The sequence below is a fragment of the Orycteropus afer genome, unplaced genomic scaffold (genome assembly GCF_000298275.1).
Source record: "Orycteropus afer afer isolate SDZICR_OR568_19922 unplaced genomic scaffold, OryAfe1.0 scaffold00001, whole genome shotgun sequence".
Classification (NCBI taxonomy): Eukaryota; Metazoa; Chordata; class Mammalia; order Tubulidentata; family Orycteropodidae; genus Orycteropus; species Orycteropus afer.
In genome coordinates this window covers 21165646-21193506 of record NW_006921588.1, presented here as the reverse complement: position 1 = coordinate 21193506, position 27861 = coordinate 21165646, and the positions used below count along the sequence as shown (strand labels likewise).

The 27861-nt window shown below is 39.9% G+C and overlaps 1 protein-coding gene across 1 annotated transcript in view; it reads right to left on the bottom strand.

Annotated features, from left to right (window-relative positions):
* The window catches only part of PDE11A (phosphodiesterase 11A), a 592677-nt gene that overhangs the window by 72179 nt on the left and 492637 nt on the right, over nucleotides 1-27861 (bottom strand). The window contains exons 13-15 of the mRNA XM_007937915.2: nucleotides 22375-22484; nucleotides 10638-10728; nucleotides 6679-6779 (exon numbers count right to left, since the gene is read on the bottom strand). Of these exons, the coding sequence (XP_007936106.1) occupies nucleotides 6679-6779; nucleotides 10638-10728; nucleotides 22375-22484 (302 nt within the window). The remainder of the gene's footprint in view (nucleotides 1-6678; nucleotides 6780-10637; nucleotides 10729-22374; nucleotides 22485-27861) is intronic.

The following is a 27861-nucleotide window of genomic DNA, read 5'->3' as shown; positions in this document are numbered from 1 at the left end:
GCCTTCCTTCCAAGGACCGGTTGGTGGGTTTGAACGGCCATCCTTCTGGTTAGCAGTCAAATGCCTTAGGCACTATGCCACCAGAGCTCCCATAGGAAGACTGGGCAATCTACTTACTAGAGATATCACCTCCGAAACCCAAAGAGGGGTCAGATTGGACTTGAAGGCAATGTTGTTGTTTTTTTTTTAAGTAAGCCCTCAGGAAATGTTACTTGTTATTTTTATTACCAATTACGGAAGTAGCAAGTTGTTGTTATTGTTGTTATGTGCCTCGAGTCAGATCTGACTCATAGCGACCCCTATAGCTCATGTGTATTGACTTACATGCAGACAAATAATACAGGGCCTTGTGGCATCTGTTTGAAGTTTTCACATTTGTAATTTTGGATATCTCTCTCTCTGGCTCAGTCTCAAAGTTTTAATAAAATGAAGTTCAAAAGCTTCTAAGCAAGTGTTACCTTCTATGGTGGGTGCATATTTTATTATGTTTTCTGGATGAATATTCCTTTCTTCATAAAGTACTTTAAATTACCAAAGCTTCTCCACATAGGTAATCTCCATTGATCACTACAAGGACTTTAGGAGATTGGCCTAGTGATAGGCTCATCCCCATTTTGCTGACAAGGAAACCGAGATAGAGAAATTAAGTGACTCTCTGAAAGTCACATGGCTAGTTACTAATAAGGTATTTGTAATTCCTGTTAGAGATGGTGGAATTACTATTTAATTATCAAAGATTTATTCACTGCAGGGACTCAGCAATAGGTACAGAAATCAATTTCAGAAAATTATTCAACAGTAACTAGAAAGTATTTTCAGTGACTTAGAAAACCAGGCTTAATAATCAACCCCCAGACTTAGACTGTGAAGCCTGGAAATTTACACTGACAATTTTTGGTTGTTGTTTTTTTCAATCTTGTAAATTGTGCTTTCATATGCCATTTGTAACACAGAATGCTGAGGACACCCAATGCCATTAATAATTAAAGTTATTTAATTATTTAAATAATTGTTTAATTGTTGTTTTTAAAGGTTTTCCACATTTCATTGAAGTGAACATTTTTCTCTCTTGGAACAAGGCAGGAAACCTCGGCCCTAGAAATAAGCCATAAACCCTTCTCCAGAAGGTATAGATCTTCTCCCCACTCATCCTAGCAGCTTCTGGAATGATCTTTCTTTCCTAGTAGAGGAAAGTAGCAAGTTCCTTTTTTGTTCTCCACTATATCACATCTTTTGAATCAAGTAGTCAAGGCAGAAGAAGCAACAATAATACCTGACTTCTAGAAACTAGTTTGCCCAGCCCTGCTGTGGGCATTATGGTACCTCCCTGAATCACCATCAGAATGGAATCTCTGCAAAGGCAGACTTCTAGAAAGTAGAGGCTCATATCCTCCTTCTGGACCATCTTTGTCCAGATATTACTGCTACAACCAGTACCACAACTCCTGCCTCGGCTGTCCTGAGCATCACTTACTTTCTGCCTTGGCGCTGCTCTGACTCCATGTGTGGGAATGGGGATAGCAGAGGGAATTGATAGCCCTTGAACATGCATGACTTGGATGTGTGTGGGAGTTCACACCTCATGGGGCAAACTTTGGGCAATGGAGGACAATGACTGCATGGAAAATTTTAAATGTAGCATACACGACTTCTCAGAAAGTTTCTGCAGGATCAAGCCTGACTGTCCATGGTGGTGACCAGCCAGGGAATGCATCCTCACTGGGAAGCTTTCCATTCTTTCCCAGCCCCACTCCTGGTTCCTAGCGTCACTTCCAAATCCTTACAATTGACTCAACGGCAACAATTGACTCTAATCTCAAGATTAAAAAGGTTAATCTTGCCAGGTGTTGTATCTCAAGCCCAAATGGAAACTTTATCTTGATTCTTCCATTAGAGAAGAACATTGTGATTATGGAAAAAGGCCTAAATGAAGAGGTGTGTGTTCCAGTTTAGCTGCTATTTTACTTTTTGGATCTCAGCATGTGATCTACAAAATGAAGGAGATGGATTAGATTATATAATTTCTAAAATCCCTCTGGTTCCACAGCTGGACATTTGTGGAATAAAATCATCTGTGTGACAATTTGTGGTAGTTGGTTTTCCTTTCATTAACTCTAGGGATTGTTTTGGCTAAAAATATGGCAACGCTTTAATACAGCTGTAGACAGGCAAGTGAATTACCCTCCTGAAGGTCTAGATTAGGGAATGAATAGCTATTCAGAACCTCAAAAAACAATAACTCTGAAAAAAAGGGAACAAGCCTTCTTTAGGAGTCAGCAAACATTAGCAGGGGCTGCAGCATTAAGATAAGAACAGAGTAATGAGAAAATGAGTTGCTACCAACTTCCTTGATTGTGTTCCAGCGGTCATTCAATGAATTTGTCACATCTCTAACAGGGCTTGATAAATTGACTCCAAGTGTGAAATTTTTTTCCCCTTAGAAGTTACTTAGAAACTTGGCTTGAGGAAATGTTTCTACTTTGAGAAAAATAACACAAAATCCTGCAAGTGTCTGGGACAGGAAATGAAAAATGTCAAAAGTATACCAAACCAACCAACCCACTGCCATCAAGTCGATTCTGACTCATAGCGACACTGTAGAACAGAGTAGAACTGCCCCATAGAGTTTCCAAGTGTGTAAATTATTACAGAAGCAGACTGCCCCATCATTCTCCTGCAGAGCAGCTGGTGGGTTTGAACTGCCAACCCTTGGTTAGCAGCTGAATGCTTTAGCCACTGTGCCAGCAGAGCTCCTTCCACAAATCCCAAGTCAAGGAATATCAATCCAGAAAAACATGGAAAATCATGCTAGTTAAGTCAAATATGAGGATGCCAAAACATGCTAAATAACTAGGGCATAAAGCAAATGAGTTGGTAGATGTTGCCATTTAAAAACAATCCAACCAAAGAGTTGATTTTGTAATCTACTTTGAGTGATAAGTCACACATATATAAATATCTAATATATTTTTAAAAAGTCTGGTAATAATTATAGCTTCCACATACATTTGTTTTCTTTACTTCAGGTACTCAGCTAAATGCTTTATAAATTATTGTTAATGTTCACAATAATGCTGCAACATATCACTTATTATCTCCATTTACGCATGAGGAAAGAGGCTCAGAGAGGTATATAATTTGTCTGATGACACACAGCCCGTTAGTGGCAGAGTTGAGATTTTACTTCTTCAGATATATTTTTAAAACTAATTAAAATTTATATTTATCCCAGTAACACATGCACACAGTTAACAAGTGAAACAATACTAAAAGGCGTGTGATGGAACCCAGCAGTGGCTTCCTTCCTGCCGCCTTTTCGTCCTTCGACTCTATTTCCCAGTGCTTTCATTAGACTTCTTATTTTGGAAATCATGTTGTAACTTCCAAGAACTCTTTCTTCTTCTCTGGTTGTTCCCATTATTTTTTTTTAAAGCATCTGTTTTTGTTTCATGATGCAGTATCTTAGCTCTCTGAAGATATTAACAATAGTTTTTTTTTTTTTTTTCCTCTCCCTGTTTCCTCTCAGTTTTGTTTTTGTTTATGTTTTTTGTTTGTTTTGGCCTCTACTTTCCATACTGGAGATAAAAATGTCTGTATGTGTTTAATAATAAGGCATTAAAAGCTGAGTGGGAATTGGATCTGTGTGTGTTGTGGGGTGGGGTCGCTAGATAACATGCAGGAGGTCCAGTTAAATTTCAATTTCAGATAAACGACAATTTTTTTTTAAGTATAAATATGCTCCAAATATTGCATGAGACATACTTAACACTATAAAATTATCTATTGTTTATCTTAATTCAAATTTAAACTAGGCCTTTTGTATTTCTGTTTGCTAAATCTGACAGTCTGGGGTGTGTGTAACTTGTAGATTCCTAGCTTCTGGGTGACTGGGCTGTGGACCACAGGTTTTCAGTCCAGAGACTCATCCCATTTCATTTAATTCCCTCTTCTGATCTGCATGGCATTCCTTCCCTATACTTCTCCTCAATCTAGAGCCCTTTATTTCATTTCTCCCAGAGTAGAGGAAAAGGGAGCTGCCTGGCCCCTGGTTGTGGAGGATTTCATGCTCTGTAAACTGTTTAGCAATCTCCTTGTCTTCAGCTTGGAGTGTCATCTCTCCTTTTGATGATACGTTTTATCTTCAAGACCCAAGGAAGTTTCTGCAGGGCAAACTAGCTTGCTTCTCAGAGTTGATCTTCTGTAGGTCTTTGCTTTCTACTTCTGCTCGGCTGGCTCCATTGCCATTCATTTTCCATAAATGCATTGACATCTCTTATCAGTTGTTGTTGGCCTTTGCTCTTTCTCCTTGCAAATGTATGCCTTTTTCTTTCTTTTTTCTTTCAAATTCATTTAGTGTCATTTTAGTGGAGTTTCAGGAGGGAGAGGATATAGACACTTGGCTCAATGTACCAGGATTCACCAGAAGACCTGAATGAGATTTAAAGCCTGGCCAGTATAACTCCAAAGCCTTTATTTCTTCCACTATACTATGCAGTAACCCACTCAGTGGAATCCAACAATAAGTACCTGTGGCAGAGACTGCCAGTTGTCTACCCAATATCCCTCTTCCATTTCTTCCTTAGTAGTAGAATCTCTAGTTTTCAGCTGGGCACATGGCTACCCAGAATAAAGAATTCCTTTCCTAACCTTTCTTGCAGCTAGGTATGGTTATGTGACTGAATTCTGGCCACATGAGTGTTACATGGCAGCTTCTAGAATACCCTCTTAAAAGATAGCTTGCATCACCTTTGGGCCCTTTCTTCTTTGTCCCTTCCTTCTTCCAGCTGACTGGAATATGTACATTATGGCTAGAGCTTGAGCAGTTATCTTGGACTAAAAGGTGGAAGCCGTGTATTGAAGGTGGTAGCACAGCAAGATAGAAGGAGCCTGAGTCCCTGATGACTTAATGAAGAAGCTGCTGTAGCAGCCCCAGACTGCTTATCTCCAGACTTCTTTTATGTGACTGAGAAGTAAGTCACTGTTTGTTACTTTGGGCTTTCTGTCACACACAATTGAACCTAATTCTAACTGATACAATGCCAAAGTGCAGTAAGATTTCAGAGAAGGTGACACGTATTTCATAGAAAAATAGGAGAAGACCTTGAAGCATGTTTAGTTCAGCTAGAAGAGAAAGTAGAAGGACATATTCCAGGAATAGCAGTATGGTTGGGGATACATCATCAAGGTTGCATAGAGTACTTTCAAAGGTTCATGTATCTGGTTTGAATAAACAAATCATGTAGAAGATAAGTAGGTGATAAGAATAAAGAAGAGATTGGGGACAGAATATGGAGGCCTTGACAGCCAAACCAGGTTTAGAGCTTGCTTTGTCAGTAACAAAGCGACTGAAGGGTTTTGAGATGACAGTTGGAGAGACAGGTCTGGAATGGGAGGGAGGGTTAGAGTGAAGTATTTCAGAGTCTTCTATATCGAGGTAAGCGGTAAGGGCAGGGCAATGAATTGGATTGAAGTAGAGAAAGAAGAACATGAGTGCAAGGACTCATATGTGGGAGCAAGGGGAAAAGAAACCTACACAGAATCTAGAAGAAGAGAGAGGAAGGCATTTGGACATTGTGGAAGTTGAGTTCTCATGTGGCCATGAGAAATCAGTAAATAGCTCAAAGAATATAGCACTTTTCAGAAATTAGTAAAAGACATTGAATTTGGGGACAAGGAACTCTCTGGCGACCTATGAGAGTCTGATTTTGGTAGACTGTCGAGGTGAATGCTGTTCTTCAAGTTGTAGATCACAAATAGGAAGATAGAGGTATTGATGTGCTCCATTTATCAAAAGGAGTCCCTGGGTTGAAATGTTTAATGCACTAGGCTGTTTAACCAGAAGGTTGGAGGTTCACGTATACCCAAAGAGGCCTCAGAAGAAACTTGGCAATCTTCTTCTGACAATGGCCATTGAAAAGCCTGTGGAGCACAGTTCTGCTCTGACACACATGGAGTTACCACGAGTAGGAACCAACTCAATGACAACTGGTTTTTGGTTTAATTTATAAAAAAGGAAGGCAATAAAAGAAAGGTAAACTGAAAGGCACTTCAAGATCTTCATGGAGTCAAGTGAAAGAATTGTTTAGTTGGGAAGAACGGAGAGAACTGTGCATATCAGGGGAGAAAGAGACTGCTAGGCTGCCAAAAGAGATGGTGCCTGATAGATCCAGAGAGTATGGAGGGATGGGATTTCCAGCTCAAATGGGGGTATGCATGGTGGATAAAAGGATAGCTAATCTGAAAAAGAAAGAAAGAAAAGAGGAAGGAATGAAGGCTTGGGTATATAGTCAACCTTCCAGCAGCAAATATTTTCCATCATCATCATCATCAGTGCCATTACAGATCGGATCACAAATAACAGTTGAAATCTTAGGAATCTTAGCTAGTCTCTAAAATGTCCATGACTTAGTTTGAGAGCGAACAGCTCCAAACAAGGCTCATGAAACAGAAGAAAGCTATCAATCTGGTGATTGTTGACTTGATTCTCTTGGCTTACAGATAAGGCCTTAAAATGAGCATGAAATTCATTTAGATAAGGGGAAAACAACAGAGTTAGCTCATTTACACATTGATATCAATACCAGAATAGCAAGCAACTCCCAACACAAACTTGAAAATTAATTACAGGATGGAACTTTAGATACCCATTTGTCAAATAGATCAAATGCCAATACCTACTCAAAGTACAGCGTGAGGTCTGTTGCCAATATTGACTGCTTCAAAAGCTGCATAAGGTCACTATACTCCTTGGAGGACAAATTAGCAAAGATATTGTGACCCTGTAATGAGAAAACAAAAAAGTCACAAAAGAGAACATTGAATCTATGGTTGTTGATTATATTCCCCCCCCCCCGTATTAAAAAAGTGGGGGCTGGGGATATGATGAAAATATTTTTAAAAAAAGGTCAGGGAAATCTTGTGGCAATACAAACCGATTGCCTGGCAAACATCACAGCGAGAGAATGCAATTACCAGGCACCCTGGTGGTACAGTGTTAAGGCATTTGGTTGTTAACCAAAAGGTGGGCAGTTTGAATCCACCAGCTGCTCTGTCTGCTTCCACAAAGATTTACAGCCTTGGAAACCCTATGGTGGGGGTTCTACTCTGTCCTACAAAGTTGCTTTTAATGAGTCAGAATCAACTCCATCTTGAAGGAAAAATTCTGGAAATGGTTGAACTTGTCTTCCTGTGGAAATGTTTGTGCCAGTAACTCCAGCTGACTGTCCACTTCTTGCAGAATTTCTGAATAAAGAAGTTGGCAAAACATTTAAGAATCTTTCCAACCCTAAAATAAATACTAGTTTTACTAGTAAAAATTTAAACTGACATTTGGAAACACTTGCTAAGGGAACAAGTGACTTTAAGGAGGACAAAAAAAAAAAAAAACCACTCTATTAGACAAGTGCTTCTCAACAGGAGGTGATTTTGTCCTCCAAGGGACATTTAGCAACATCTGGAGATTTTAGGCTGTCATAATTGGGGGGTGGATACTATGGCATCCTGTGGACAGAGCCAGGAATACTGTTAAATATCCTGCAACGCCCATGACAGCCCCAATGATTTGGCCCAAAATGTCAATAGTGCTGAAGCTGAGAAACCTTGCATCAAACTGTTAAGATACACGTTAATGAAACGTATGGTAGATTAAATTGAGCATACTGAATGTTTATGGAATGGCTAAGGTGGATAAGGCATTGTTCTTGGCACTCAAAACTCACTGCTGTTGAGTCGGATCCAACTCATAGGGACCCCTCCCTGGGTTTCCGAGGAGGTATCACTACAGAAGTATATTGACCAACCTTCCTTCTGAGGAGTGGTTGGTGGGTTTGAATCACCAGCCTTCTGGTTAGCAGTCAAATGCCTTAGGCATTATGCCAGTGGACTCTAATTTACCTAGGAAAACTTGCAAATACACATATAGGTATTTGCCTTTGAAAAACACACTTTTGTTCATCAAAATTTGTTTTAACTTCATGAGGCAGCTCCACAACTTGTTCTTAATAAAGTGAAAAATCCTTCCGTAAAGTGACCAACAATGCACTGAATTTGAAAATCAGGACTTTTCATTTATCAGGATTATTTCGTATGAAATACAAACTCATAAACAGGTGGCTCAAGAATTGGACCAGTTTTAAACCTTGTGTCGAGAGCCAGAAGATGGGGGCAGCTCAACAGGAGCTTAAGGAGAAGCTATTCTCCATCAAGAGGTAAATTAATTCTTTCAGAGAACCACAATATCAATTACTAAATTAGCTCTTACCAAGTACCAAATGATAATCTGCTCCTCTGAGTTAATTTATCTCTGGGTGACCCCACCCCTCCTTAAAGAGCAGAGTACATTGGTTCCACCTGGGACCAGGTCCAATATTAATAATAATTTTCAAATGAACTCTTCCAGATCCTTAATTCCGCCATTAGGAAGAAGACGAATAACTAAAGGAATACCTCACTGTAATTCTGGCAAGGTTTCTGTCCCTGAGTCTTGCCCCACGGATCAATCACAGGCCCTTCTTCTGGGGCCTGGGAAAAAAGTGGCCGGAAGCTCTGGGAAAGCAGTCCCTAGAGCCATTGGGAGAAAGTTACAGTAAAAAATGAAGAGAACTAAGAAGAAAGCTGGTCTGAATACAGGGATTCTGATTATTTTGTGAGGGAGCACATGTCACCACTTGTAAAGGTCGCATAAAATGAGCCCTGGTGATGCCACGGTTAAGCGCTCAATTGCTAATTCCAAGTTCGGCAGTTTGACTCCACCCAGTGATTTCAGGGGACAAAGACCTAGTAGTGATCCACTCCAGAAGTGGTTACAGCCTGGAAAACCCTGTGGGACAGTTCTACTTTGTCACATGGGGTTGCTGTGAGTTGCTACTTGAGGGCAACCAGCAAGAACAAAGGACTTAAAATAACTAATACAATTTACAGCTAACCAAACAAAGCTAGCCAGACTAGCTGCAAATAATAATTTGTAATCAGTGCATTGTTTACACGGAAGTGGACCTTCCACAGTGCCTCAAGGGTTTGTTCCTGAAGTAGATTTAAGTCTCTCAGAGATGCTGTTCCTACTCTTTATTTAAGGAGGCAGTGAGTGTGGTATTGATAAGAAGAAAACCAAATGTGGAGGCAGAGGGTCTGGGCCAACCAGTGGCTGTGTGACTTCAGCAAGCCATTGGTCCCCTCATTTGGAAAATGGGATGACAATAACACCTACCTTTCTGCGTCTCTGATGGGCAGGGCAGGAGGGGATGTGTGCTCCTGGGCACACACCAGGAGCTCAGTGGATAGCTCTGTTACTATTATACTCCATTCTTCATAGAGAACCCCACCACGAAGGGCAGCCAGTGTGTTTTAGTTGTATGAACACGAACTGAGTGAGAGGGGTCTGAACTAATGAAATTTTATCCCAGAAATCCCTGAGCACACAAACAAATGACCTTCAGAAGAAACTTTATAACGCTTGTTATTAAAAAGATGGGGTTTTTGTGGTAGAAGTGCACACCCACCACATTTACAAGTACAGAGAGGACATCTGAACTGCAGCTCCTCCGATCCCTACTTCTCTCTTTAACAGCACTCAGCTAAAACATGACTTTGGGTAGAAAATTCCAGACCACAGATGCCAGGATGCTGATTTCTGTCAGTTACTGAGAGCCTATACCTTTGGCCTTGAATAAGATCCATCTGACAATACGTCACCCCCCGGAGAGTTTGCCCTTCTCTGATCTGCAGTCGGGTTCCCAGTGTCGACTCCCCTTTATGGGGTTGAGGGCTTGCATGATATTACAAAAGACATGCTTTCTCAAGATAGTCTGGAGGAAAAAACCCTCCATATTTAATGATGCTATTCCAGCAAAGCAGGGCCTTAATGATGATGATAATAATAATAATTAATGGCACAGTTAGAGAACTGACAAATAATGGGGAACATATGATCCCTTCCTGGCCTCAAAAAAAAAAAAAAAGTCTGTATGCTTGCGGAAAATTAAACAGAACCTTTCCTGGCAATTTTAAACTCAGAAGCCCCAACCAGTCAGTTAGTGGTTTCTGTTTTTCTCTGTGGAAAGCTAAAAGTGTAAAATCCTAACTACTTCCAACTCCTGCATTGCCACATGAGGAACAACGAGGCATATGGTGTTAGCTCTGGGTCTTAATTTTAGTTGCAGTTGTCACTTTCAAACTGGCCCCATCAACAATTTTAAGTTCTTTTTATCTTTTACAGGTTTCTTCATTGTGCTAATAAAATATATATTTCTCACTGTTTCTGCTTCCACCATCTTTTAAAGTGGTTTTGGATACACTTGCCTCTTGGGCCAAGTCACTTAGTGGGCTTCTGTACCCCTTAAGGAAGGTAAGATCATGTGCTAGTGGCAAGCCATGGGCAGTCTACCCTGTTGTGTGAAACTGACAAACCTCCTAAGCAATAATGAAACTCAAATGAATCAACTCAGAAAGTACTCAAACAAGGTCCTTGGTCAGGCTTCTGAAAGAAAATAATAATAATAATAAAAATACACTAAGGAAAGTCTCACTAATTTGGCTTAAAATGAAGTATCCCATTGCTCTGTATCTATCTACCTGTGACATGACAAAGAGAAGTAGAAAACCAAGAATTTTGTTGAAGAAGCAGAACATTAAGTCTGTACCTCACTTTGAAGGATCATCACTGCGTGGTTAAAATGGTGATGCTCTAGTGTAGCAGAGGTTCCATAGAGTTGGGCCAGGGCAGAGCCGCTCCTGAAAGAGATCAGAAGGTGAGTGACCAGGGCCCTTCACCTACCAATCATCCCCCACACCAGCTCTTTGGATCAAACTGCTTTCCCTGCTTTGGGCAAAGGACCATGAGAAGATACACTGTAAGCTAGTTGCATGTTTAGTTCCCTCATTCATTAAATAAACCTTCTTGGGAGCCTTCTGGATGCTACGGATGATGCAATGATGAATAAGACACAATTCTTTCCTCTAAAAAACGAAAGAGTAGTGAGGGAAAGAAGACATAGTCATAAGGAAAATAATGCACATAGTATACACAGTACAAATACTAACACACTGTACAAAGTGTTTTAGATCTAATCTAAGTGTTGTGCATATTCTGAGGGAAAAATAATTCTGGCTTAAGGGATCAGTGTAGGCTTTATGAAGGTGACCCTATCAAGGATGCAGATTGTAGAAGGAGCAGAAACATGATGAAAGGAAATAAAAGGAGGCATGCCCAGAGTAACAGCCAAGCTGTTCAGCTGGAGGGATGGACATGCAATAGAAAACTATTTCTGAAAAGGCTAAGAAGGGTGTTTGCTTTCAGCAGCAAACTCTTTGGATATTATTCAGTATGTAATGAGGGGCCTGAAGGTTTCTGAATGGGGAAGGGTTCCATGATCTACACTGTGCAGCAGGAGCTGCAGGGTGGACGAGGAGGGAGAAACAAAGTGAACTTGCCATGAGGCAGTGACAGCAGTCAGAACACATTAATTACCATGGGCAGAGGGAGAGGGAACAGGGCCTGAATGGAGTCGTCTTTGGGTGATGTGAATTGTTAACGGTTAACATGCCCAGCTGCTAACCAAAAGTTGGAAGTTTGTGTCTGCCCGAGGTGCCTTGGAAGAAAGGGCTGGTGATCTATTTCCAAAAAACCAGTCACTGAAAACCCTATGGAACATAGTTCTATTCTGGCATACATAGGGTAGCCATGGGTTGTAATCCACTTGATGACAGCTGGTTCTTTTGATAAAAGAAATGGAATGGGAGGAGGAGAGTCAATAGAACTTAGCTTTTGACTATAAAATCTTTGACAACATCAGTCTTTTCTTCACTTATCATGATGCTGCTTACTGGCCCAGTTGTGAGGATTTTCGTTTTCTTTATGTTGAGGTGTAATCCATACTGAAGACTGTAATCTTTAATCTTCAAGTCCTCTTCACTTTCAGCAAGGAAAGTTGTGTCATCTGCGTATTGCAGGTTATTAATGAGTCTCAATCCTGATGCTGCATTCTTCTTCATAAAGTCCAGCTTCTCAGATTATTTGCTCAGCATGCAGATTGAATCAATATGGTGAAAAGATACAACCCTGACACACACTCTTCTTGATTTTAAACTATGCAGTGTCCCCTTGTTCTGTTCAAAAGACAGCCTCTTGGTCTGTGTGCAAGATCCTCATGAGCACGATTAAGTGTCTGGAATTCTCATTCTTCTCAATGTTATCCATTATTTTTTATGATCCACACATCAAATGCTTTTGCATAGTCAATAAAACACAAGTAAACATCTTTCTGATATTCTTTGCTTTCAGCCAAGATCCATCTGACATCAGCAATGACATCCTTGGCTTCACATTCTCTTCTGAATCCAGCTTGCATTTCTGGAAGCCCCCTGTCAATATACTGCTGCAACCATTTTTGAATTATCTTCAGCAAGATTTTACTTGTGTGTGATATTAATGATATTGTTCAATAATTTTCACATTCTGTTGCATCACCTTTGTTTGGAATGAGTATATATATCGATCTCTTTCAGTCAGTTGGCCAGTAGTTGTCTTCCATAAAATTTACTTGGCATAGATGAGTAAGTGCCTCCACAGCATGACAAACTAAGAGAAGAGCAGTGGAGTATGAGGTATAAGGTGTGTGTATCTTATAAAGTATGTACATGACTTCTCAGAATCTTTTATATAAACTTATGTGCATTAACAGCATGAGAGAGTTACTGGGACAACTTTTTCGATCACAAAAGTCTTCATTCAAGGAGCACTTCACAGACTAGAATTTTAGGGAATGTGCCTGGGGAAGTACTGCTCTAGCTTTGGGGTCTGGGTGACTAGGAATAAGCTTGAGCAAGAATGAGTGTAAGGAAAACAATGGGTTTGATTTGTCATTGTCACTTCAAAATATATAAGCAGAATTACAGTGTGATAACGGACAATGAAGCAAAGGGCAGAGGCTTGGAAACAATGCAGATTGCTATGACTGTTGCTACAAAAGAAAGAATATTAAAATTGTGCAAATTGAACAGGAAGGCAGAGGATCTCCCTGAGAATATGATCCTGTCAACCCAGATCATAAATCACAAATGATTTATTAATACAGAAAAGGAAACATTAGCCATCACCGTCATGGGGCTCTTCCAACAGCAATTATGGAGCAAATGGTTAACATGACCAACTGCTAACAGAAAGATTGAAAATTGGAGCCCACCCAGAAGCTCCTCAGAAGAAAGGTTTGGCAACCTACTTTCCAAAAAATCAGTCTTTGAAAACCCTATGGAGCACAATTCTACTCAGACTACATGGGCCTGCCATGAGTCAGAAGTGACTTGCAGGCAACTAGTTCTTTGATAACGGCTCTTTAAAGAGGCCACTTGATTCCTAACGTGCTCCAACTCTTAGTTTTGAAAAAAGTTTGCATAGTCTCTTTAAAAACAGCCGTTTGTGTCAGAGATTTCTATTGGCTTTCAGACTGTAAGGAGCTGCGGTGGCACACTGTGGTTAAAGCGTTGGGCTGTTAAAGAGGTCAATGGTTCCAACCCATCAGCTGCTTTGCAGGAGAAAGATGAGGCAGTCTGTTTCCATAAAGATTTTGAGCCTTGGAAATCCTATGGAGCAGTTCTACCCTGTCCTATAGGGTCACTATGAGTTGGAATTGATGCAGTGGCAGTGGGTGGGTCAGACTGCTGGAAAGCTGAGGAAGTTAGTAAGGAAACTATAGTTAATGTCCAATAGGTCTCTAGGTCAGACATTGTGGTTTCCGAGTGTCCAGAACAGCATCTTAGACTCACTGTATTTACCTCTCCACGTGGAAAGACCTTGTGAATATTATCCAGAGACCATTTCATCCACTTTACATACAAGGCTGACAAACTTCTACTATGGTTTCGCAGTTCACAGTGACACTGATGTCTCAGTGTGGACTTCTCAGCTCCTCATTTTCTTAATCGTTTTGGCCGGTATTTTAGTACCTGCTTCTTCATCTCTAAAATTGTGCTAATAATAACCACTTCATCTGTTATTTATGAGAATAAACTAAAATATGTGAAGGTGCCTATCACAGTGCCTGGCATGTAGTAGATTGTAGACTATATTAAGCACAAATTAATGCACATACAGATATTTCCACTTAAATCAATAAAATTTTAATTGATACTTGAAGGGATGATTCCACTTATCTGTAAATTTCACTGATGCAGCACAACCCATTCTTCAACCATGTCATTTCAGCAGTGTCCATTTACAATGTCCAAATGTGTTTATTTTCTGTTCCTTTTTTGAACTGAGTTAGAACATCTTAAGAGTGAAGAGAGATTCTAGACAATTCCATCATTTAAAATGGCAGTCATGGGTTTTGGGCTAAGGCCACATCCAGGTTCTTGTGTTCTTTCTTGCTTATTGCAGGGACCTTCGAAACTGAAAGATCAATTTGGCCTTAATGTGGAAGCCCTGAGAATAGAGAACTCACAGTCTGTCCTGCTGGTGCATCTAAGTGCAGCGTGGAGTATTTCAGCCACAAACTGTCCTCCATCTCCAGAGTGAGGCAGTCCAAGATCACAGACAATTCAGGATCTCAAGGGCCTGCAATGCTTGGAAAGATTCAGAGGTGGTCCACATTGGGAGAAACAGCAAGGCTAGATTCAGTAAGATTTATTGTGAAAAAAGTTAGTAAGGAAGGCACTATAATCAGATACATGTTAATTTCTGTAAGCCTTACCTTAATCTATATCATATAACTAAAAGTTTGTTAATATAAGTTTAGTAATTAGTGATTAATTAATTAATATTTGGTATTAGTGATTGTTTTCCTATGATGGAGTTTATTTTTATGAAAATATATGTCTCAAAATGTGTGGTATAAACTTTGTCTTGGGTATTTTAGGAGTTTTCTATACACATCACAACTGAGTGCCTTGTACGGACTAGGTGCTTAAAGCTGCTTGGCTAATAAGCTTGTGGTTGTTTGACTAGAGGTTACAGTTCCAGCTGGCAGGGTGACAGTAATAAGTGTGTTAATATTTTTTTATAATAATGTTATTAATAATAATAATAGCTATCATTAGTAAATGCCTACCACACACTAGGTAACATATAAACCACTTTACATATATTATCGCACTTAATCCTGACAACAACAATGAAATAGGTGTTATCTTCTGATGTTACAGATGAGAAAAACCAACCCTCAGAGACATTATGTAACATTTCCAAGGTTGTACAGCTGGTAAGTACCAGATCTAGATTTGAATCCAAGTTTTTAAGGCTCTTTTCACTATATTACGTTGTCTTCTCACGACATATTGAGAGCAATTATAACATATGTTTCTGATTCTTGATTCTTCATTTTCATGAAGTGACGCCACCGCTTTGGCAGCCCCTCCCCTTGCTGCCTAGCACCACCCTTGGACTCACAGTCATTTTATCTGTACTCCCCCAGCCCCTACCCCCAACTCCCTAGTGATGCTAGTGCTTTTCTGTACTGTAAGATTTCTCAGAGGTGTTAATATTCAAATATGCATTGTGATACTGCTTTAGGGTAACATAATACACAGCATTATCCAATTTTACTCGATCATAAAACCATTTTTTGATAGGGCTGCATATCTTTCATGTAATATACTTTCTATAAAGGTGTATTCAAATTTCTCATATAAAATATGTCAAAAAAATCAAAATCAAAATGGGCTTTAACATGAAACTTCATTTTGATTGTGTATGGTAAGTATATCCCTCATATAAATAGTTTAGTGCATGTACACACTGTAGTTGTGAAAATATGATTTTATATATGTAGGGTGTACGGAGCAAGAGGGGGAGAAAAAGAGAGAGGAAGAGAGACATATCCAAGCTTTATAAGCACAAGTGCATTCGTATATGTGATTACTTCTGATGTGCTTATCCATTAGGTCATTCACATGAACTAAAGTTTCTCATTTGGACAGGCAGCACACAGAGGGGAAATGCATTATACAGAAAAGTCAAAGTGGAAATTCTGTCCCTATAGGCAGTCAGTGCTTTGCACAGGCATCCAAACTCAGCATGCAAAAGGAAATGTACCTTCATAACTTCCCTGGATATGAATATGCTTGGAAAAGGAGACTTAATGGCAGTGTGCAGCCATGGCTGAAAGAAACTTTAAAAAGGAAAACTATGAAAGGTAATTAGGAAATTGAGAATTGTTGGGAGGTGGCGAGGAATGGGATTAGGCTGTCACTGCAGATTAATGTGCCCCACTATTTCACTTCTGGGACCTGGCCGAAAGCGACAAGATGGGTTTCCATTCCCAAGAAATGAGTATAAGAGATTATGCTAGAAATGAATAGAAGAAGTCTCCTAGGAGAATATGCTACAAAGCTGCTTGGTACTGATATTTAATCATCAGGGGCAGCTGTAATAGAGAGGGGATGAGTGGGAAACATTGTCCCTGCAGAAAACAGGGCAGAGGTGTTAACAGAGCCATTTCGAAGCACTATGGTATTACTGCTCTCTCTACCTACCGATCATTCACTGCATGCCCTCCAATACTTAAAAATTAAGAGTAAAATACGAAAATGCAAAGGTTCACTTATCAGAAAGGCTAAGAGAATAAATCATACATGCTATAACTAAAGTCACAACTTTTTATTGTAGAGGCATTTTGCACTTTATATAGTAATTTGTCCCTTGCTAAATGTCTCCTGTTTCTTTATAGTCTTATATGTGAAAAAGAGGTAGCATATGCTTTGTCATATAATAATTGGTGCATTTAAATCCCATTTCCAACCCACTGGAAAGGCTGGAATTAGATAGTGAATACTTTAAGGGAAGGGACTCTTTGGTATACTTAGTTATTTCCATCACAATGCCTAACACAGTACCCTGGACATAGAAAGCACTCAAATTTGGGGGAATAAAAAAGGAGATAAGAATATAGGTTTCTTTTTAGGAATTCTCTGAACAATGACATACTCACTGAATAAATCTTATTCTAATCAATAAAAAAGTAGTTCCTTCACCATAAGGAGCCCTGGTGACACAGTGGTTAAGCACTCAATCGCTAACTGAAAGTTGGGAGTTCAAACCCACCAGCTGCTCCGTGAGAGAAAGATGCATGTGGCGGTCTGTTTCCATAAAGATTGTTGTTGTTGTTGTTATGTGCCATCGAGTCAGACCTGACTCATAGCGACAGCTTTGGAAATCCTATGGGGCAGTTCTGCTTTGTCCTAGAGGGCCACCATGTGTTGGAAGTGACTTGATGGTAAGGGTTTTTCCTTCACCATGATATAAAAGATTTCTTTCAGCATCCATTGTTGAAGGAAATATTAACTGGGGTTGGGTGGTGGTATTAGGTGTCCTAAGTTCACAAGTGACTCCATTAGTTAGGTGCAGGGCTGATGGACATCCTCTTAGCTGATAAGTTGTAAATCATATACAAGGTTAATTGTCTCAAGGAAACACACCATGCTATCTTGAAACAGGCAGATTAGGGCATGTGACAATGAGGAAAACTACAAAAAAAAAAAAAAAAATCTTGGATTCTATTATAAGTGACTTAATACCTACTTAAGGCTATAAATCTTTATGGAAGCAGATTGCCCCATCATCCTTCCACAGAGTGGCTGGTGGATTTTTGAACTGTTGACCATCTGGTTAATAGCCCAATGCCTTATCCGCTGAGCCACCAGAGCTCCTCAGTGATCAGTGACTTCATATCTACTTAAGATGTGTGAAGTGGTACCTGGGTGGTGCAAATTATTTTCACACAACTACTAATCTAAAGGTTGGCAGTTCAAACCCAGCAGTGCTGCAAAAGAATGGCCTTGTGATCTGCTTCTGTAAAGATTACAGCCAAGAAAATTCTACTGAATGGGTCTACTCAGTAACACATAGGGCTGCCGTCAGTAGGAATCAACTTAATGACAAAGGGTTTGTGTATTTGGAATATGTATGAAAAGTATTATATAATAGTTTTATATATCTGTTATATAAAAGATGTATATCAATATTATATAAGTAACCTGAGATCTGAGAACTATTTTAGTTTGTTCATGCTGCCATAACAAAAAATATCACAAGTGGAAGCCTTTTAAAAAACAGGAATTTCTTGTCTCAGTTCTGAAGGCTAAAAGTCTCAGTCAGGGCATGGGTTATAGGGACAGCCCTTTCTTGTTGGCAACTGCTGGGCACTCCTTGGTGCTCCTTGGCTGCTTGCAGAAATACCTTCACATGGCGCTTATCTCCCCCTGGGTGTGTCTATGTCTATTCTGCTCTTTTCGTAAGACACTGATCAAAAGAGATTAGGTATAAGACCCACCGTACTTCAGCATGACCCCACTAACGTAACAAAAGAAACTTCCATTTCCAAAGAGGGCCATATTTACAGGTATAGTTTAGGTGTAGGGTTAGGACTTCAACATAACTTTTTTGGGGACACAAGTCAAACTATAACAGTGATCTCAGTTTCCATTTCTGTAAATTAAGGCACTGAAAGATATGACTACTCAGGTCTAGTTCAGTTCTATGATTTTCATGTTTTGAATTGCTGGATGCCAAAATATATTTTAGTTTTCCAGAGCTCATTTATCTGGCAAGTCAGCCAATAAACTGGAAGTTCAAAGGTGCAAATTAGATAGCACAAATAATGGAGGAGAGTATGATGTACTAGTTGAAGAATGACTACTGTGCTCCAACAACCGAGGTCCACACACTAGCTATTCCACATTCTAATTATCAATTGGACCTCTGGTAGCGTAGTGCCTAAGGCACTTGCCTGCTAACCAGAAGGCTGGCGGTTCAAACCCACCAGCCACTCCTCAGAAGGAAGGTTGGGCAAGCTACTTCCATAGTGATACTGCCTCAGAAACCCAAGGAGGGGTTGCTATGAGTCAGGTCGACTCAACGGCACATAACAACAACAACAACAATTATCAATTTGGATAAGTTCCTTATCTTTCTCAGGCTTGGTTTCCTCCTGTAAAATGGAGATAAAATTACCTACCCCACAGGGATGTTGGTGAGGGCTTGAAACATAGTAAAGAAGAAATAATTGTAGTTTTCCTCATTGTCACAGGGATTGTTAATTGCAAAGAATAGAAATGAAGTAGAACCAGCTTCACTAAGAAAGAGGTTGATTAAATGTTACTAAGAACTCTGAGGGAGCCCAGTTATCACAAGTATGGCTGAGTCTCCTGGAAATAGGAGTAGAGATGCAGAAAGTCAGAGATCAAGTCTACTTTTCTTCTCTCTTCCTCTAGGGCTGCACAATCTCTCCTTTCTGCTTCAGCTCCCAAGTCTACGTGGACCTGTAACATGGACTCCCCACAGCTAACTGACTTAAATGTCATAGTAATCCAACTCCAAAATCCTGGGAGAAAAAATATGATTGACCTAGCTTTGAGTAAGTGTCTACTCTTGGTCCAAACAGCTGAGGGGCAACTAGTAAGCAGAGCTGCCTCTTTCAGTGGGACAGGCAAGCTCTTTCTCTGGGAAGGGGACCACTGGTATCTGAGGGCAAGTATTGTGCATGTCAGTATTAAGAGAACCCACAAGGGGCTTACTCTTGTTTCACAGGCACATGTTACCACATCTATCTCTTCCTTATGTGTAAGTGGTACATTGGTAAGCGTCTAGGGAGAGAGTGCTGGAGGAAGATACACAAACAATGATGCCATGGACCGCGAGAGAAAGGGAGAGAGGAGTCCTTAAAAATAATGAAATGCAGACAAGAACTCTAAAATAGGGACTTCTCAGACCTTTTAATGCAGGCACACAGAGTTTATACTTCACAACAGGCCCTAGAAACATTATTATAGTGTAGCTTCAAACCTGTGTTTATAAAAACTATGCTTTATAAAATCTATAGAAGGTCACACTTAAACTTTATATTTATTGAAAAGCTATGTTTAAAATTGATCAAATAAAATCTCTAACAAGGATAGAGAATAAGGGACAGAGAGACAAGTTTGAAGGGGAAGACTGAGATTGGAATGACTAGGCACTTCAGATGGGAGGTATCTTTCCAGCAGCTGGAATAAGTGCCAAGAGATAAATAGGGAACTATGGTTCAAAATAAATATTTATTTTGGGTTCATTTGCAGATGGTGGAGGCCCTGAGTGAAGGCTCACATAGAGCAGGAGAGGACATCCCCAGTAGAAGGGTTAAGAAGGGGGATAGAGGCCTTGAAGCAGACAGAAAGATAGGCTATAAAGGTCGAGGAAAATTCTTTGTCAGGGAGATGAGAGAGAGTTTCAGGAAGAAGGAAGGCTAAAATAGGTTTCACGTCAAAAGACAATAAAGGGTCCAACAGCTTTGGGAAAAGAGACTATTGGTGATGTTACTGAGGGCAATCTGGTGGTGAGGTGGAACTGGAAGCCATGTGGGAAGAAAAATGCAGAAAGTGAAGACAATGAACATAGACAACTTTCCAAAGAAGCTTCACTGTCAAGTAAAGGAGAGAAATAGAATAGTAGCTAGAAAGAAGAGCAGGGACTAAGATATTTTTTGTTTTGCTGTTTCAAGATGAAGGAGAATTGTTCATATTAATAGGATGCAAAGAGCCAGAAGAAAGGGGAAGGTTGATACATGGGAGAGAGAGGAAGACTGAGGGATCAGAATCCCCGAGGAGGTAGCAGAGAAAGGAAACAAGCAGAGGTAGAGGGATCTGGGGCTCAGATGAGAGGAAGGACAGCCCTTTCACTGAGACAGACAGCAAGGAGGGAAGGATGAGGAGAGATAGATAAGTTTGCAGATGGTAGGAGAGGAAATTGAAGGAGTTCTCGATTGATGGCCTCAATTTGCTCTGTGAAGTAGGAGGCAAGGTCATCTGCTGAGTGAAGTGAGGGAGGTGGTAGAGCAGGAGGTGGTGAGCAAGAGAGAATGTTTGGCATATATAACTGCTGAGAGCAATGGGAGATGGAGGCAGCGAGGGACACAGAAAGATTGCTGGGGAGTACTGAGTGCCCAGCCGAGCTGGGAGGACATAAATTGTTATGTCTCAAACTCACAATTATGACATCTTTTCCTGAAGCTTTTAAAATTTTAGGTGGAGCAGCGAGAAAATGAATTACATTCAACCAGGGCTGATTTTGTAGAGTGCATGTCACAGAAAGTTAAGAGGGTCAAGAAATTTTAGAATATGGAGAAGGGAGGGTTGCAGTGATGGACTGAGGGATACAGGATGGAAAAAGAAGGACTCAAGGTTAAAATTCATCTGCTAGACCTGGAGCAAATACAAGGGTCCAGGATAGCTGTTTTGGGGAACAAGAGTGGTGAATTGAAAAGAGCCTGTTGTCACCAAATGGGATGTTAAGAATTTCACATTATAGAGATGGACCTGTTCTGAGGGGTTTGAAGTAGATTATCTGAAAGTTAATCTTACTTATTTGTTGAAACCTTCCCTGACCACTCCACCCCCCCAACCTTTCTCGCCAGCCTCTGACTTCCCATATCATTTTGTGTGATACAACATTAAAACCAGACCCTCCTGTCAGAGTCACAGGACCTATGCTTACGTCTTATTTCCAGTATCCATAAGTCCTGTGGCTTGGTCACACAGTTAGCCATTAGGCAATTGCTATCTTGACCAGCACAAGTTGCTTAAAAACCAGTTGTCATTAAGTTGACTATGACTCATGGCATCCCCATGTGTGTCAGAGTAAAACTGGGCCCCATGGGGTTTTCAATGGCTGACTTTTCAGAAGTAGATTGCCAGGCCTTTCTTCTGAGGTACCCCTGGCTGGATTCCAACCATCAGCCTTTCAGTTAGCAGCTGAGTATGTTAACCATTTGCACCACCCCGAGACTCCACAACTTCCTTAGTCAAAGGTTCTGTCATGCACATTACGTACATGGCAGACAGTTCCCTACACATCCTTGGCATTTATGTACTTCTTTTGTGTGTTCCCCACCTTTCAGTGGGAGTAGGGTTGGGAAGAGCGGAGACTGTACCCCATGTGTGCAGCTTTACTTCATTGCAGTTTATACAAAACTCAACACCCAAAGAAGAGATTCTGCTGGAGAAGCAAGAGATATTTTGCTTCATAAAATTTCCTAAGGGCATTTTTATTTTAATAGTCTCAAAGCCAGATTTTGAGAGTAGCAGTTTCAAGAGGCTTATAATGTCATGAAACCAAATATTCTGGGAGAGAAAAAAAAAAAAAAAAAGGCCCTTTTAAAAACTGAACTTTGTTATCTGACTGAGGTCAACAGAGACAGACCAAATCAACAAGCATGACATGAAGGGCAAATTTGCAATTAAAAGAAGAATAGGGAATTATAAAGATGGATGGGCCCCATGACACGCACGCCCAAGCCTGCGTGGCCTTGGCCTCAGATGCCAGAAATTAATGCTTTACTCTTTAGCACTCGTCACCTTTGGCTCTGAACAGAAAGGCAAATGCATTAAAATAACAACAATTAGAACACTTACTTAGCTTGGAAGGCATTGTTGGTTCCCCTGTGGTCGAGGTCGTGACACAGGCAGCCCACAATCACCGCTAAAATTTCCACCTCGGTCAGAATCTCTTGAAACCCAGCAGTCTGCGAAGAAGGAAAAATGGCAACAGTCACTACTTGGGCAGGGAGGGTGGGTAATGTTGGCCAGCTGAGCAACAAGCAGCTCTGTTTTCATACCTGCATCATTTAAGGAAATGATTAACTGCCACCGCCTTCGATGGCAGTAAGTTGGGTGGTCAGTTGCACAGCCTAAGTCCCCACAGTGATGAATTAGCTCGCTGTCACTATGGCCCATGCTGCCACACCAGGACAAAGTTCAGGCTATTTTGTTGCCCTTTTAGAGAGGAGTTTGCACTCTCCAGATGCAGTGACAGTTTGGCAAAGGACCAGAGCAAAATGTGGTTTGTTACTCAACATTTCAGCAAGCATCGAGCTTAGTGGCAGAGGGAAAAAGAAGAAATGTGACTTTAGAACTGAATGCTGTCGCCATCAGGTGCCACTCAAATGAAAGAAAGCGGGCAAAAGCAAAAAGCATTAAAACACACACACACACACACACACATAAAACTCAGAAGTATTCAAAGTGATGGTATTTAGGAGTTTTTATATATGCCTTAATTCAGGATTCGCTTTCTGGACAGATGAATATTTTGGAGTTAATAAGAAAGTGCATGTCTTGAAAACCAGAATTTGGCAAAGAATTAGGCAACTCAGATTGAGGATCAAATGGCATGTCCATTACTTGGAATTCTTTTTGTTATTATACTCTGGTTGTTGGACCACAAAATGCATAGGTGGGGTGTGATAACATTTAGAAGCAGTTTGATATGATTATGTAACTAGGAGTAGAAATGGTTCTTTGATTCCTTCTGGTTCTTTCATTAGTTTAGAAGAAGAAATGAACCTCTGGGAAAGCAGACCTGGGCATTTTCTGGAATCACAGGATTTATGTCTTTCCCCTTTTTAATTTATAAGCTTCTCATTTCATTAGTTATTAAAATCTTTATCAGAGGACGGGGAAAGAGGAGAGGTGCAATTCAAATTGCTTCACTTTTCATGTGTGTTTTCTCCCCCAAAGCTAAGATCATTACTAGTATCTGTAAGGCACTTTCCTTAGAGCAATAAACACCTTGTTTTTGCATTAGTTATGATTTTATTGTAGGATAATAAATAGTTTTTTCCTGTGTTGATAATTTTATTCTTTAAAATGGACTTCCATCCATTCTTACATAATGTACATTCTTACATTAGAAATACATATAACTTCATTTGCATAGCAAATGAAAATGTGTTATTTTACTTAAAATTATCACCTGCATGGTTTCTATTTGCCTGGAGCAACAGAGGAAGAAGAAGAGTCAGGAATAGGAGGAGGACACTGAATGTGTAGCTAATTGCCTCCGTGAATAACTGCCTCCTTTGCCATGAGACCAGAAGACTGGATAGTGCGCAGCTATCATTACCGAACATGTTGATCAAGGATTCTATAGAGGAATCCTCATCAAAAGGGGGCAAATGAAGAACAGAATTTAAATTCTCATGGACTCCAGACTTCCTGGAACCACGAAGGCTGGAGGAACCATTGAAACTATTATCCTCAGATAATCTCTAAACTTTAAACCAACAATATCCCATGAAGATTTCTTAAAACCAAACAATAGTTTAGCTTAACTACTAAAACATGTCTGCTTTGAGCATTATGCTCTTTTAAGAACTATGTACATTAGATAAAAGTGACAGCAGTGACTTGAAAAGTTAGATAGGAACCTTAGAAGGCAGTGAGTTTATGTCAATGGAGAAGGAACAAGTCAGTAAAGGAGGGTAAGAATGTTTGCACAACTCAACCAATATAATCAATGTCCCTGAATTGGACATGTAGAAACTATGAAATTGATTGATATATGTTTTTCTGGTATATTCTTCACAACACAGAATACATAAAATTTTAAAAAATATTACCTGCAATAGTTTTTATAAAATTCAAATCATACTATAAGTCTTAGAGTCAAGAGTAGTAGTCCCCTAATCTTCCCTTTTCCTGTTTCCTACAACCACTTCCCATTTCCTTGTTTATCTAATTTGATAAGTATTTACTACTCTATTTCTATATAATATGCACATATTATTAACACTTGGTTATTTATCAAGTCCTTCCTGTGGGCTGGGCATTGTCCTAAGAGCTTTACTATGATTTAACTCATTTAATTCTCATAATAGCCCTGTGAGGTAGGAACTATTATTATTCCCAGATATAGAAGAGGAAACTGAGTCACACAGAGGTTAAGTAATTGGCACAGGCCTCACAGTAAGGAGCTGGTAAGGGGCCGAAAGTGGCAAACTCCCAGCATACTTGTGCCAGAATCTACCCTTAAACACTGATGTCTTGTGGCAGGTGAGGATTTATGTTCACTTACATACACCCCCATCTATACTCACTGCTTTCCTCATTGTATATTTGCTCTATAACTATTATCCAATGATTGTGTTTCAACTAGTATCCAATGATTGTGTTTCCTTTCTTATGTAAATGTTTACATTTCCTGTGTTAAGATTTCTTTGAACATCTAACTAGATATTTTCACACCCTGTAACATGTCTCTCAAAACAAGTTTAAATGGGATCAAAACTGTCAGATCTTATATTAGATCTGTTTGCACCTTGGGGATGTTCTCTTGATCCTGCTGGTTGGTCTGGAGTCTCTCTTTTTGACACCAGCTTCCCTCCTCTTACCATCACCAGAGGTGGGGGCTCATCTTTCCTCTCCTGGAGTCAGTCTTTACTTCTGTGTCCCATGTCTTTCTCTTTCATCACTCCCTCTTTCTGTAGAAGCGCATCTGCCAGTGGCTTCATGAAAAAGGGTGTTAATTTTTAACATTGGAGTAGATAACTTTTTTTTTTTTTTGAGACTTTGAAGGGCTGAAGTTTTGTTTTCATAATCAATTGTTAGGATGCCTAATAATTCTAGGTTGAAACATTGTCATGCAGAATTTTGAAGGCCTGCTCTATTGTTTTCTAGAGTCCAAAATTGCTTTTGAGAAGTATGTACCATCCTTATTCCTAAAACACTGAATGTGACTTGATTTTCTCTGTTTTAGAATCTTCTCCTTGTCCCTGGCATTATGCAATTTCACAAAATATTCTTTGGTTTGGAATTTTTAGGTCATTCCTCGTGCTTCACAAGGTTTTGCAATCTGGAGGATCATCTTCAGTATAACTTTCTTATAATTTTTTTAAAAAAAATAATTTCCTCTTCACAATTTTTTCTGACCTGTGTGAATGGAATTCTAATTGGTTCAATTTAGGACTTCTATTGATTTCTTCATTTCTTATCTTTTCTTTCCTATTGTCTTTATCCTGACTTTTTTTTTCTCTTCCCAAGAGTAAGACTATTTTTAATTTGTAAGCATCTTGTCTGCTCCTTTTTCTAATAACATGTTAGTTTTCTTTCATGGATGTAGTATCTTATGTTTCTGAACACATTTTAGTTCCTCTGAAATATCCTTCTGCTCCCTGAATTATCTATTTCCTCTGACTTCCTTCTTTTCACTGTGTTTGGTGCTTTCCCTCAAATGTCTGGAAATCGTTGGTTGTCTAGTCATATGTAAGACTAAAGTATTAAAAAGCTTACAAAACATACCAGTGCATGTGGGTGGTGCCAATAGATTGCTGGGTTTTACTACAGGGTGATCACGTAACTGGCTGGAGATTATAACTGTCAGCATCTAATTTAATTTTCTCTGGAATTTTTAGTCTGTTGCCTAGAGATGGTAAAAATTTGGCTATTGACATTCTAAGCAAAGAGAACTATACCTTTTCATATTTAGGAAGTTTAATTCTCATATTTTGCTTAATTCTCTTGTTTTCAGTATACATTTCATCCTAACTCCCCCCACAATGATATCCCCAAATCTGGGGTTCAGTTTCTCTGGCCAATACTCTGGTTTGCTGTATGGGAGGGCAGGGAAGAATAGTCCTCTGCCTATGTGGATGGAGATTATACGAGGAGTCACTGTCTTCATCCCTCCTTCTCCACGTTAGTCCCATTTTTTTTTTTTTTTTCAGGGTGAATGCTGAACTCTTTATTTATTCATTTTTTAAATTGTGATTTGGGTGAAAATTTACAGAGCAAATTCGCTTTCCATATAGCAGTTCACATACACTTGGTCTCATGACATTGACTACAATTTACCCCAATGCAACAGCTCCCCTCCCACTTCCTCCCGATAGTTACCTCTTCCCTGTGTCTATGCCTCCATACACTCCTGCCCCCTGAGCTGTCTCCTGGAGCATAAACATCCCTTCTTTCTCCCATGATTGATCTCTCCAAGGAGTATATCTACCTCAGGTAAATGTTCAACTCATATGCCTATCTTTTGTTTGGCTGGAAACCACAGGTGTGGGTTCAATTCCAGACCTGAAGGGCAGCATAGTCTCAGGGGTTCCACCAGGCTCTATTGGACCAGCAAACCTGCCCCCCCTTTCTTTTTTTTTTTTCCAAATGATTTTTGAGTTTTGTTCCACATTGTTCTCCCTCTGTATCCAGGATCTCCTACATAGATCCCCCTCTGAGTGATAGTCGGACACCATCTAGTTCTGATCTCATAGTCATATAGGCTGTGGGTCACATGCTGTACCAGTCACTAGGACTAATTGTTTCCATGAATCTTTGTTTTTCTTCATTCTTCTTTGCTCTGGACAAGGAAAGACCCATCATTGCATCTAGATGGCTGCTTGCAAGCTTTTAATATCCCAGTTACTACTCACCAAAGTGGAAGTTGGAACAATGTTTTGTGTAGTATGTTATGCCAACTGAGCTTGATGTCCCCTGTGACTATGGTCCCAAGCCCACTGGTTCAACTACTCGGTCCCTCTGGGTTTAGCCCCATTTTTGTGGTATCTGCTACTTCTAGTCCCTGAGCCATGATGGATTCTGGGGCATTGTTTCTCATGTGGCCATTCCCTCACTTGTGAAGGCACTTGGGCTGGGCCTTCTCTGTTAAGTTCTGAACCATTCTCCCTTCCATATTCTGCCTTCACATAGTACGGTTCCATGAAAGGTAGACTTTGAGTCTGCTTCTTGTTCTGCTAATGTTTTGAGGTGATTTTTGAAAGGAGAAGGCAGTATAAGTGTCTTTCTCTCTCATCTTGAAATTGTAAATCAGCTTTGTTGATCTGGATCTCGCTGATACTAAATAAATCCTGAAAGTCTTTCAAGGGTAAAATAATTATCCATGATACCGTGAAGGTAAGAGTTGTAAACAACAATGGAAGGACACTGAGATGGAGAGAAATTATGCTTGTGGAAATGCTATTGCTATAACTAGTTGTGAAATCAGAACAGTAAATATAGGAATGAGATAATGTGGAAATAAGATTATTCTACTAGAAATTTAATTAGAAGTTAAAACCTAATGGCATCTAATAGATTCAAGATCAAAATCCAAACTAATTTTAAGCCATG